Source organism: Phoca vitulina, unplaced genomic scaffold (genome assembly GCF_004348235.1).
Source record: "Phoca vitulina isolate PV1807 unplaced genomic scaffold, GSC_HSeal_1.0 scaffold2, whole genome shotgun sequence".
Classification (NCBI taxonomy): Eukaryota; Metazoa; Chordata; class Mammalia; order Carnivora; family Phocidae; genus Phoca; species Phoca vitulina.
In genome coordinates this window covers 44606979-44620589 of record NW_022589705.1, presented here as the reverse complement: position 1 = coordinate 44620589, position 13611 = coordinate 44606979, and the positions used below count along the sequence as shown (strand labels likewise).

The window sequence follows — 13611 nt, the reverse complement described above, 5'->3', positions numbered from 1 at the left end:
ATTACTGTTAACTTGGTGGGAGGTTTTCATGATGAGTTATAGAAGTCTCTTAAATTCTTAGTCCACTCAACTTTTATTCATTAATAATCTGCATGATGATATAGAAAATATGCTTATCAAATATTTAAAATGACCCATAATTAGTACTCCTAGTGACGTTATTTTTGACTATTTTTATTGAAGTACAATTAACATATAGTGTTACATTAGTATCAGGTATACAATATATTGATTTAATAATTCCATACATTACTCAGTGCTCATCACTATAAGTGTACTCTTAATCTCCTTTATGTATTTCACCCATCCCCTCACCCACCTCTCCTCTGGCAGCCACAAGTTTGTTCTCTGTATTTAAAGGTCTTTTTTTTGTTTGTTTCTTTTTTCCTTTGTTTGTTTTGTTTCTTAAATTCCACATATGTGTGAAATCATATGGTATTTGTCTTTATTTGTCTAACTTTTTTCACTTAACATTTTGCCCTCTAGGTCCATCCTTGTGGGACCTGGCAAACGTCAAGATCTCATTCTTTTTTGTGGCTGAGTAATATTCCATTATATATATATATATATATATATATATATATATATATATACCCACACATATATCCCACATATATATATATATACATCTTCTTTATCCATTAATCTACAGATAGACCCTTGGGTTGTTTCCATATCTTGGTTATTGTAAATAAGGCTACAATAAACAAAGGGGTACATGCATCTTTTTTAATTAGAGTTTTAATTTTCTTTGGGTAGATACCCAGTAGTAGAATTACTGGATCATACAGTATGTCTATTTTTAATTTTTTAAGGAAACTTCATACTGTTTTCCACAGTAGCTGCACCAGTTTGCATTCCCACCAACAATGCAGCAAGGTTCCTTTTTCTCCACATCCTCGCCAACACTTGTTATTTCTTGTCTTTTTGATTCTAGCCATTCTGACAGGTATAAGGTAATATCTCATTGTGTTTTTGACATGCATTTCCCTGATGATGAATGATATTGAGCATCTTTTCATATGTCTGTTGGCTCTTTGTATGTCTTTGGGAAAAAATGACAATTCAGGTCCTCTGCCCATTTTTTAATTGGCTTATTTGTTTTTTGGGTGTTGAGTTGTTGAAGTTCTTTATATATTTTTGATATTAACCCCTTATCAGGTATATCATTTGCAAATATCTTCTTCCGTTCAGTAGGCTGCTTTTTTTGTTTTGTTGATGGTTTCTTTCACTGTGCAGAAGTTTTTTATTTTGGTGTAGTCCCAATAGTTTAATTGTGCTTTTGTTTCTCTTGCCTGAGGACACTATTTAGAAAAATGTTTCTATAGCTGATGTCAAGGAAATTACTGCCTGTTTTCTTCTAGGAGTTTAATGGTTTCAGGCCTCACATTTAAGTCTTTGATCCATTTTGAGTTCATTTTTGGGTGTGGTGTAAGAAAGTAGAAGGGCTACTAATGAAGTTATTTATTCAACAAATAAAGGATACTTCAGTAACTACCATGGGACAAACATATTGCTAGATGCTAGAGTAAAAGATATGAGTAAGACATTGAGAATCTCGCAATATCAGGAACTTAATTTCTTTCCTAGTACAGTACACTGGAACATAGTATAGAGCCAAATTAATATTTTTTAATTAATGAATTAATCAGTGAATCTTAGCCTGCAGTTAAAATTAATATTCAGCCAAAGCTGAGGCCAAAATTGAATATTACTATCAGAGAAAGAACTGCCTGGATAAAATATTAAATATGAAATGTTATCCAAATGTCTTGACTATCACAATTTCATATTTATAATGGGATAGATTTTAAAAGTTTGGTATTATAGTTTAGGAACAATTATTCCTTTGCACCGTCAACTGCAAGATTGCTTCTATGGTCAATTTATTGCACATTTGTGATATTAAACAGAGGCTCACTTTCAATGCAGGTTACTGGAAGAGCAAGGAGAAATGAGTGTAACTCATCCTTCTCTAACAGTTTCTTTCTTTTCTTTATACTCAATATTTATAACTGAATTGATGATGATTTATCATACATTTATTGTATATGATTCTGGAAATTTCCCCCTCATGTAATTTTGAGGTGGCAGAATTGATATTCTGCTTTTAATTCACCTCCATACAATGTGAGAAATTCTTCCCGTAAGACCTTACTTCATAATTCCTGGCTTAAATGAAATTAAATAACTAAAAACTACAAACAGTTTTTATGTAATTTGGTTTCATGTTATGAATACTAATATAACAAATTATTCTATAAAAAGAGAATTATGATATGTTAGTTTGTACTCTTTATATTCTTATTTATGTTTTATAAATATTTATGAGCTCAGAGAGGTTATTATATTCTTCCCAAAGTTATCTGGCTAACACACACTGTTGATATTTGTATTGGCTGTCAATATCTTTTCATACTTATTAAATTATTTGAAAATGTTTAACTGCTTTTACACATCAAACTACTTCCATAATCTTTATGAATTATTGTAACATTTTCCATTTCCATTATCAAAATATATGTACTCATCAGTTGGCTGAAAGAGTTCCTGAAATTTTTATTCCAAGTTCTATCTAAAATGTGTATCTATATTCAAAAGTCAGTATGCAGAAATTAACAATAAATCCATCAGCATGCCTTGATTGTATTAGCACTTTGCTGAGTAGTTATGATGGTAACCTATGTAATCACAATTCATTCATCATGCACAATCTCAGGGATATCAGACAGCATGTTTAAGTAGGCATTTGGCGATTTGGTCCTCCAAAGGCTGAAGCCAAAACTAGATCATTTCGACTGAATACCAAAGTTGATGCCAAACTTCATGTATGTCAAAATGCATTTTTTAAGATTCCCTCTTGGAATATTTACCACACAGTATACAAAGGGTGAGAGAACAAAAGGACACACTTTCGGGAGTCAATGTAACACTGGGAGCTGTAGACACCTTTAGTAATGTGACAGACATGACCCCTTCCCATCACTGAGGCAACAGTTTTGTGGGGATATCAGCCAGTAAAAAAAGTAATCACAAAAATAAATATATAACTATAAACTATGGTATGTTCCATCAAAGAAAATATAAGGTGCTTTGAGACTACATTGGGGAAAGTAATTTAAACGAAGAGTCAGGAAAAGCCTCTTTGAGAAAATGACATTCAAGGTGACAACTAAAGGACATGTGGGATTTAGTTTAGTGAAGTTGGGGAGAAAGAATATTTCAGACAGAGAGAAAAGTTTGGCTAATCCTCATAGTGGGCTAATAGAAGGCCTGTCAGTGGCACTGGGAAGACTTACGTCAGGAAAAGAGTCGCAGAAGTTTCTGGAGAGGCCCGGGGGGCCAGATCTTGTAACATTTGACAAGGCATATTAACAATTTTGGATTTCATCCTAGATATAATAGGAAGCATTTCAAGGTTGTAAGCAGGAAATTTTCACTTTTTAAAGATTGCTCGGACTACTGAAGAGAAAGAATTGGAGAGAAGAATGAAATGAATAAGTTACATTATTTTAAATAATTCTTCATAAAAATGAACTATATCCATCTTCACCCATGCTATTAGAATTTTTTTGTTTTTGCAGATTGAAGAATTTACCATTCTCATTTACCAAACTTAAAGAGCTTGCAGCTTTGTGGCTTTCTGACAATCAGGTAAAAACTTTTATTACCTGATTTATTTTATTTATTAAGATAAAATCTAATTAAAACTTTGAATTACTAACTTATTCCCAATAGATACCCTTGACAATTATTACAAAACATAGATTCTTTATCTTCTAGAAGAGAGATTTTTGTAACGATAGCAATTCAAGTATGTATTTCATTGCTACAGACAATATATTGAGTACTATAATCCCCACCTTCTTTAAATACTTTGATTTAACATCTACTTCATTCTCAGAGATCTAACACACAAAATGATCATCTTCATACCTTTTGATTTCTAAGTAGTACATGTATGTCCTCAGGGGACATTCTCTAATTATATCTCTGAAGGTAAAGAATAAAAAATCATTAACACAGTTCCCACAGAGGGAATTATTATCTTACATGTTTTTTTTATACTGTTAATTATAATCAACTTAATTCTAAAACTTTATACAAGAAGTTTTCAGATATTTTTTGCAACTACTATCAGTACTTTCTGTGAAATTGGTTTGATATTATTTTTTATACTCATGAAAGTAGATTATAATTGAATCAGTAATTGAGTGTTAATGAATAACTTTAATAAGGAAAATAACAAGAAACAGTTGAAGACATCTGATTTGCCACCAGAGAAAAACTGGTGATTAGACAATTTTGACATAGTTTATTAGTCTTTTTTACTTTTTTCTTACAATCCTAAAATTTTGAAACACCTATTCCCAAATATGAATAGCCAAATGAAAACAAATCATCTTGAATTTAGTTTCTTATCATTATTTCCTGAGCATAAAAGCAGCATTATTGGGAAATGAATTGTTCAGACTTCTAGGTATTGGGCTACTTTTGTGAAAAAATAAAATAAATCTCTACAAAATGTAAGTGCTAGAATGTTTGTATTCCTACAGTCATTATAGCACTTACTTCCATCTGCTGAGTAAAAAAGTTAGATTGTCATTCAAATTCAAATCTTATCAATGAACTATAGATTTTTCAAGGCATTAATATATCATTATAAATAAATCATTTTTGGATTCAATGTGAGCTATGCTAATGGAACAGTCAATGCTACAGTCTTGCATTGTGAAAAAACATCCACTAATATCATGATTTATTATTCTTGTGGGAGAATGAACTGAACAGTGACTGCATCATTTAACTTTTATTTAAAACAGTGATTTAATGTGTTTCTGACTCAGTTTCATGAGACAAGTTGGTATCCCAAATCCCCTTTGTGCTTCACTCCTGTTGATAAATGTCATGAAATAAGTGGATTTTTTAAACATTAGGTATCATCATTTCCAATATATTTACATAGATAGTATATTTATATATATAGCATATAATATGGGAGTTCTAAAACACCCTTCAGAAATAGTATTTCTAAAATCAAATTAATAATAAAGAATGGAATATTACTATCCATAAGAAATATGCTGTTGATAGAGCAGACACAAAAAGTACAACTGTTTATTTTTATGTAGACTCTGTCTTTGGTTACAAAAATATCTCTTAAAAAATGCTTATGTTTTAACCTAATTAAATTCATAGATGATCTTGCAATAGCATGAATTTGATAGCAATTTCCATTTGTCTTTTTAGGGCAGCAGCTTGTGAAAATGAATGAGCATATAGAACCACACCAAAAGCTCACTTATTTGAAACAATTTAATACATCTTGGTCTCTTTAAGATTAAAACTGACATTGCCAGTGAAGATGAATAGGTTTTGTAAAAGAGTATACTAGAGAAAAAGAGACTCTCAGCATGAAGACCTTAGAATTTGAGAATATTCTTCAGCAATAGTCTTATTTCATGAAATCCTTTCTTATGTCATTACTTTTTTCCTTGCCTTTCTTTTAATTGTTCATTCAGCTCAGTGAGGCCAGACTATTGACCACTATCTTCTATAAAAGTAATATTCTTAATATTTGCTATCTTATTAATCTAATTTATATGTTCTTTGCTTCTAGTCCAAAGCCCTTATCCCTTTACAAACTGAAGCCCATCCAGAAACAAAGCAAAGAGTATTGACTAACTACATGTTTCCCCAGCAACCTCGTGGTGATGAAGGTAAATTGTCAGTAAAAATTTCTCCTATGCTTATATGATAATGAATAAAAGGGATTAATTTTATTCTGATCTCTAGACAGGAATCCTGGCCCATGGGCAAGGCTATAAAAATAATCACACGACACATACAAATCATCCAGGGGTTAACCCTAAGCTTAAATCTTACCTTCCATAATCAACAAGGAAGAAGTCAAACTTTCACTATTTGCAGAGGACATGATACTCTATATAGAAAACTTGAAAGACTCCACCAAAAAACTGCTAGAACTAATAAATGAACTCAGTAAAGTTGCAGGATACAAAATCAACGTGCACTATAATGTTTTAAATAAGATTCCAAAAATGTAACTCTCCCTCTTCATATTTTATGTGAAAATGTTTGTTTTTAGGAACAACTTCTCTTAGTGGATTGCAAGACATAGGACTAGTTCACTAAATGTAGTATCCAGCTAACTGAAATGAGCTAAGAAGAGTCAGACCTTAAGGAAGGTTCAACGAACTGTTTTATTTTCTGTGTTCACCAATTTCATGGACACAATTTAAACATTTTGTCCAGTGATCCCTGGCCTCAAATTATTTCATGTTAAGAGTCAACCATAAAGAGATGACTTGAAAATAATGACCATTCTTTGTCTTTCAGGTTGAATTGCTCTAAAGGATGTCAGTAGCTCTGATAGAAATACTTGTTGAAAACCTAAACCGTTTTTTTATTTTTTTTATTTTTTTTAAAGATTTTATTTATTTATTTGAGAGAGAGAGAATGAGAGAGAGCACATGAGAGGGGGGAGGGTCAGAGGGAGAAGCAGACTCCCCGCCGAGCAGGGAGCCCGATGCAGGACTCATCCAGGGACTCCAGGATCATGACCTGAGCCGAAGGCAGTTGCTTAACCAACTGAGCCACCCAGGCGCCCCCCCCCTTTTTTTTAAATTAAATCTTCTATCCTTTATGATGACAAATTTCATAAAATTTTTATAAAAGAGATTTGTCCTTTACCATTTGGAACTCTGCATAGGCTCCTTAGCCCAAGCCAGAACAGGCTGCCACACATATTTTCTACGGTCTTACAGTGATGGTAATTCTTAGAAGAGTAAACCCACTTTAATGCACCCATGGACTAAATCCACCCAGTTGACTTGAATGAGAGCATCTTTTAAAAGCAACTATCTGTTTATGGATCTATTTTCAGGGGTAATTATAATAAACATCTTTAGTCTTTATGACTTATAAATATAAGTGAATCATTTTGGAATACTTTAGAATATTTTTATTCACATTTTGACTTACAAAAGTAGGAAAAGGGAAGACTGTTTTCATTTTTTTTTCAGACTTCAGTAAAATTGATCTTTTGAATTTATGCAAGAGAAGGCACCATGTTTACATATGCTATAAGAAAAACCTTAAGGAAGGATTGTTTTTATTCGTACAACTTTACTTATATTTTCATATTAGTATCCCTAGATTACCAAAATATTTCATTTCCAAAAAAATGTAGGGAAAAGTGAAAAGAGTCTCAGATTTGCTAGTCATTTCTAAGATACTGTCTAGCAGATTAAATCCCTCATTTATTGCAGGGAGGGAGGTAGATCTAGTCAGGCAAGGTGTATGATGTTAAGGAATTAACCTGGTTTTGTTTTGTTCTGTTTTCCTTTGAGGAAAGACGAGTTGGTAATAGAAAAATTTTCTTGAACTTTAAGTAAGTCACCCTTTGGCTTTTCAGGCAGAAGTATAATAAATGAATTTTCAGAATCCCTTGCAACAATGAAGGAAATATATGATAAAGGGCATCTTTTGGGAAAGAATTTAGCCTAAACTAAGTACTTGCATTGTGTTTTCATGTGATCTTCACAATTAATGTTGGTAAGGAAGATATTACTATTACCCTACATTTTGATATAAATTAAAGATTTATAAGCCACTTATTTTCCTTGTTCATTTGAGACATATTTAGACCAGTTTTTAGACCATAATTTTAAAGTTACCCTAAAAACAAGCTCCCCTCCATTACCACCCCCCCACATACATACACTAAAAAGAAAAGCTTGCAATCTCATACATTTTACTGAAAAGCCAATGTTATGTAGTATCTTTTATAAAATCCTGATAGAGTTTAGTGGCTACAGATATGGGTATGGCTCTGTACTCACACAGACATGGAATACAATCCTGCATTGACACAGAGAAGCTGTAAAACTTTGAGCAAATCTCTTAAAACTCACCTAGAGTTTTCTCATTAACAAACTGAGGATATATTAGTACTACCACTGGTGTGCTAGTGTGAAGATTTAAAAAAATAATGTTTTAAAATGTGTAGTCCAGTTCTCATTATTATTATTATTATTATTATTATTATATTTTGGAGAGCCTGTTCTCCACACTAGAAAACTTCCCAATCCCAATATATAATTAATATGTATTAGGAAAGCTGAATTTGAATTGAGATGTAAAAAAACCATGTAACAAATATCAAGGGAATTTTATTCCCTCTCTTCTCTTTCTTTCCTTCTTTTTTCCTTTCTTTCCTTCTTTCTTTCTCTTTATTTTCCCCTTTTTTAAATTTTTGTACTTGTTTGTAGTACCTATTGCCATTTTTTGCATAGTGTACTGAGCTCTATTAATAACACTTCATGTAAAAAAAAAGCAATAATACTTTGGAATCTAACTGTAGATTTCCAGTCAGACAGTGACAGCTTTAACCCTACACTGTGGGAAGAGCAGAGACAACAACGCATGACTGTTGCCTTTGAATTTGAAGAAAAAAAGGAAGATGACGAAAATGCTGGGAAAGTTAAGGTGAAACTTTTCATTTTGTTTCTTCTTTCTTCTCATTATTTTTGTTTGTCCATTGTTATGATTAAAATAGATTTTGGGACAGATTGTGTGACCTCTGCTTGAAGGTCAGCTACATCTTCACATCTCCTTCATTATAGCAGGATGGTAATCTGAGAAGCAGTGGTGTGCTTCAGAATGAGACTCATGTCCCAATTCTGACTGAGCAAATTTGATACACCACCCCATCTTACAGAGTAACGACATGAAAGAGATTCAAGGTGAGAGAAAGCCAAAACAAACAAACGAATCTGAGTGATAGGCTTTACCTAAGCACCTTATTACATTTTTGAAACACTGAAATGGTTTTATTCTAATCACTAAGCAAGGCACCAGGCAGGCCATATGAGACCAAAGAATACATTTAGGGAAGAGCCCATGGATTAATATGTTATATTGGCTTTAAAATATCTGAAAGATTTTATGTCTCTGGGGTATCTGAGAAGAATTTATGAGTTTTCTGAGATGAGAAAGCAAGTTTTAAAGGAGGCAAGTGCCTAGTAGCAGGTGATATTCGGTTTTTTCACCTCAAACATCTTTTGTAAAATCCTTTATTGGAACTAACCTAAGTCAAGTAACAAAGTGAAATTTTAAAATCTATATTTTTTCATTATTTAAATTTGAAGTGCAGAGAAAATTTTATCAACATCAGATCTTCATATTATCATCAGAGCAACATCTTGAATCTCTAACTAATCTTTTATAGTATTATTTGTGTACTTTTTCCATCATGAATACTAACAGCTCTCACTCTGAGTGACTAATTGCCTAAGTAATTGTATGTGCATCCTATTAATAGATCTAAATTGTGTAATGTGTTCTTTTCTGTCCCCTCATTCCCACATTTTCTAAACTTTTTTCTTAAACCAGCACACCCTGGAACCTTACTAGATTTAGACAGTAAGGTAATTGACAAAGCCTATCTCTACATCATTGTGGAAAATCCAAAATGGATTCCCAAATCAAAATGATAGTTTTGATAAGATTTGAGTTTAAAAAAATGTTTCTGGATGCTTGGTTAGTGCTATCTAATAACCAAAGAAACATTTTTTTTTAACTTGTGAATTTCTGGAAAAAGCAATGCCAAACTAAACAAAGACCTTTATAGCATTTCAGTTCTTCTTTTAAGATTTCATATGTTAAATCTAGAACCAATGGATGATGCATTCTATACTGGACCTCTGATTCATTCTTTTACTTCACTGAATGTCAAAAACTACATACTTAGTCCTAAAAATCCATATTCAAAGGATCTAATAAGAAAATAGTATGCTTAATATACTCTGGTATATGTGTCAATGAAAACATAAAATGCAAACAGTTATTTAGAAGCCCTGTTTGTGTGTTATGTGGTCAGGTTTGTTTATAATCAGAGTAGGTTCATTATACTTTAGATTGCATTTTCTTTATGCTTATTTATATTTGATTTATTTATATTTTGGTGAAACAGTATGTGTTTCAAAAATCTCAAACACTTGGTTTTGACTAATTTGAATATTTCCAATGCCATTGGGCTATTGGACAAATTAGAACACAAACAAACTTCTAAATAAATCATCATGAAAGTATGATGAATGGAATATACAGAAATCTTACACTAAATTAATCACACTTTTCTGGTTCATTACATATACATTAAATTTAGCACCATTTTACCTTTCATTTACATAAAATTTAGGGAGGAACCACTGACCTCTGCCATCAACTTCCAAATGGACTAGAGTATAATGCCCTACTTATAGAGCGTATAGTGTAGTATGAATGCTGCATTGTGTGAAAAAATCGTGACCCATTAGCTTCATATGATATTGATACTGTTTCATTACAAAGAGTTCGAACTAATTTTCTGATGGTTGTTTTAAGTGCATTACCCAGAGTGAAAAAAAAATCAAGAGTAGAAAAATGATAAAGTGAAAGTATTGCTACAGTGCTCCTCTTTCTCCCAGAAAATGGAGATTCCTTCTCCCACAGGATCACTCCTGCCAAGCCCCCTGGGAAAGGGGCCAGCGTGGGATTACTCTCCAACCTGCCAGACTGTCTGGCGATTGCTGCACACCATGGGCCAGGTGTGATCAGCAGATCCAAGATATGCCCGTCCCCCAGAATGACCCACAGCTGGCATGGGGTTGTATAAGTGGCCTCCAGCAGGAAAGGAGCATGTGTACTCCATTGCCAGTTGCAGCACAATCCACCACTCTTCCCTCTCTAAGTGGCAGACAGGTAGGCCTAGGTGTTTGGGGTAGGAGAATCCCCCATGTAGAGGCAACCTTGGAACAGTGGTTTATGGGGTATGTTCTGCATGAATTGGGGTAAGAAATGTTGATCCTACAGAAACCATCCAATTGCCAATGTTTGACCTCAATTTTTTTTGTTCGTTGACATTGGCAATGGGGTGGAGAGACCAAGTCAAGGGGGGGGGCACCAATAATGAGGTGCCTAATGGTGGGATATATGGCATGATTTTTGAGTTGGGTGCTTCATTTTTATTTATGTTTTTATTTTTAAAGATTTTTTTTTCTTTAAAGTGTGGGAATACCAATAGTTGAGCAGAATGTTGATGACACTATTAATAAAATCTAAATTGCCCCCACACATACACACATTTTTGTATTATCAATTCAGAGGGAGATTAAGTAACTAAAATCTGATTTTTAAAATAGCATGAGATTTGAATTGAGATTTGTTGAGAGTGGACTTTGAGCACAAAGATGGACATCTGTTGAAAAGCATCAATTTCCCTCTAATTTGAAGACACAGATGATGAGAATTCCTGTAAGAGAAGATTGGTTTGGGAGTTGTGGCAAACAGGGCTTCCTTATCTCAGTGGGTTGGGTGTTTAAAAGTTCCATGAAAAAAAAAAAAAATGTCTTCATGGGATGGGAAAGAACACTGCATTTTTGGTAAGCTTTACCACTCACATGTAATGGACTAGATTCTTATTCTGTGTCTTATATTCTTTCTGCAATATAAGGCCAGCTGAGAATCCTAACTAAAACTCCTATAGGTTTCCTTTCTGTGTAAAATGTTCTGATTAATTCCCAGGATAAGATCCCTAATGATCAGAAATCAAAGCATTAACTATTACTTCTCTTACTGGAATTTACAGTCAAACCAAATTAGAATTTAATCATTATATAAAGAAAACCACAGTTCTTTGAGAATTCAAGATACCATCTCTAAATGCCCTAGCTATTAACACGAATTTTTTCTTCCATTGCTAAACTTTTGGGAGTCTCCAACATCTTGCAGCTGCTATTTGCATTTACTGCACTTTTTTTAGATCTGAAATATATAGAATGTTGTGAAACATTTCTATTTTTCTAAAATTAAAATGAAGTAACATTGCAGTGAAAATCTTGCATTTTAATAAAATGTATATGTAAAATGAACAAATACTTTATGGTGAGTGATACACACATTTTGGTAAGAACAATTGACAGTTTTTTCCCACCTATTTATATCATAAATGAATTTACATTATTTCTCCATCCTATATTAGAATGAGGGAATATTTCTAGCCTATGTATTTAGAAATATAAAGAAACTGTTCTTATTTGGGCATGACTGAACTATTAATAAAATCATATTTATGATCATCTTTTTTCATTTCTGAAGCATCGCACAAGAGTTAAAAAGTAGAAAGGCGTAGGCAAAACAATCTGTAGAAGGGTATAAAATATGCTTTTACAGAACTTACAAACAATTATAAAATATTATAGTTTCCTTTAAGAAGAAATTATAAAATAGCCTTATGTTTTAAAAATTGAATTTATCTTGTTATTTAACTCAATAAAATTTACATTTTAGACTTACACACACTGTCTTTTCTCCAGGATTGTACAACTATGTGCTTTACTTATATCAGGGAATAGCCCTGAGCCAAGTAACACTTCTGTAGCCTAAACTTTGGAGTCAAAGACCTGAGTTTGAATTTGGGCAGTGCTACCCATAGCTGTATGACTTTGGGCAAGGAACCTACACTGCCTGAGCCCTATTCTCAGGGAGACAGGAACAGGTGACACAATGGGTTATGAAATTTAAACTATGTTTAATTATAATTAATTATAAGTATTTAATGAATGTTAATAATCATAATCATTTATTATTTATATACAAATCTATATGGTACACAATGAAATAAGTATTATATATTATATAAATAACTATTAATAAATTAAATATCCTTTTAAATATTGTACATGTGCCTGGCACATGGCAGATACTGAATAAATGATAGTTGGTGCTGTATCCAATCTGAAAAAAAGTCCAAACAGTTACAGGTAGTATGGAGTTACATATATATATAGTATATATAGTAGAATCTAAACTGCCAAAAAAATTCAGATTTTAAAAATACCTAAGTAGAATCTGATTTTAGAAAATAGTATCTAATCTCTGCATAGAATTTATACATTTTCAAAAGATTTTCATAGTTATTATCTCATTTTAGCTCTAGATTAACTGGAGATATTATCATTCCCATTTTACATAAGCAGAAACTGGACAGACAGATTAGTGGCTGATAGCTTGTTGGGGGTAAATCTGTGGCTTAAATTTAGGTTTTCTGACTCCAGGTCCACCAAGTTCTGTTGGTAGACTAGTAAATGGGAAGCAAGGGGCTTATTGTCTAGATGGAACAAATCCAAGTTTTATAAGACCTGAACTTCCCACAGTTTGGAGAAGGGCCTCTTTAAGGAAAAGAATATGAAATAACCATGTAAATAAAAAAGTAGGGCCCCTCACAAGGCTTTGGAAAAAGCTTATGCAGGTGAAAGGCTCTAAAGCTTAAGCTTCATTAGCTTGACAAATCTGCTTTTGTTTCCAAATTTAAATATTTTTCAGAGATAAAGAACCCAAATATATTCTGGTGATATGACCAAAATATCACATTGACTTGCTTATAAAATAACCAGAAGATATTGGCACTGTGGTCATTAGTAAATAGTCATCTAATTGTGTCAGATGAGACATAGCATCTACAAAAAACAGATTACATTATTCAATGTGGAATTTAATTCAATTAAAGAAGAACACTTCACATTTTTTTTGCTTTTGATTCAATTT

General features: G+C 32.6%; 1 protein-coding gene across 10 annotated transcripts in view; it reads left to right on the top strand.

The window, feature by feature from the left end:
• The window catches only part of LRRC7 (leucine rich repeat containing 7), a 533169-nt gene that overhangs the window by 422284 nt on the left and 97274 nt on the right, over nucleotides 1-13611 (top strand). For 9 of the 10 annotated variants that reach the window (XM_032426318.1, XM_032426311.1, XM_032426345.1 and 6 more), the window contains 4 exons: nucleotides 3585-3654; nucleotides 5621-5720; nucleotides 8387-8511; nucleotides 10519-10767. In XM_032426318.1, coding sequence (XP_032282209.1) covers nucleotides 3585-3654; nucleotides 5621-5720; nucleotides 8387-8511; nucleotides 10519-10767 — 544 coding nt within the window. The remainder of the gene's footprint in view (nucleotides 1-3584; nucleotides 3655-5620; nucleotides 5721-8386; nucleotides 8512-10518; nucleotides 10768-13611) is intronic. The other variant, XM_032426364.1, reaches the window with a different exon arrangement.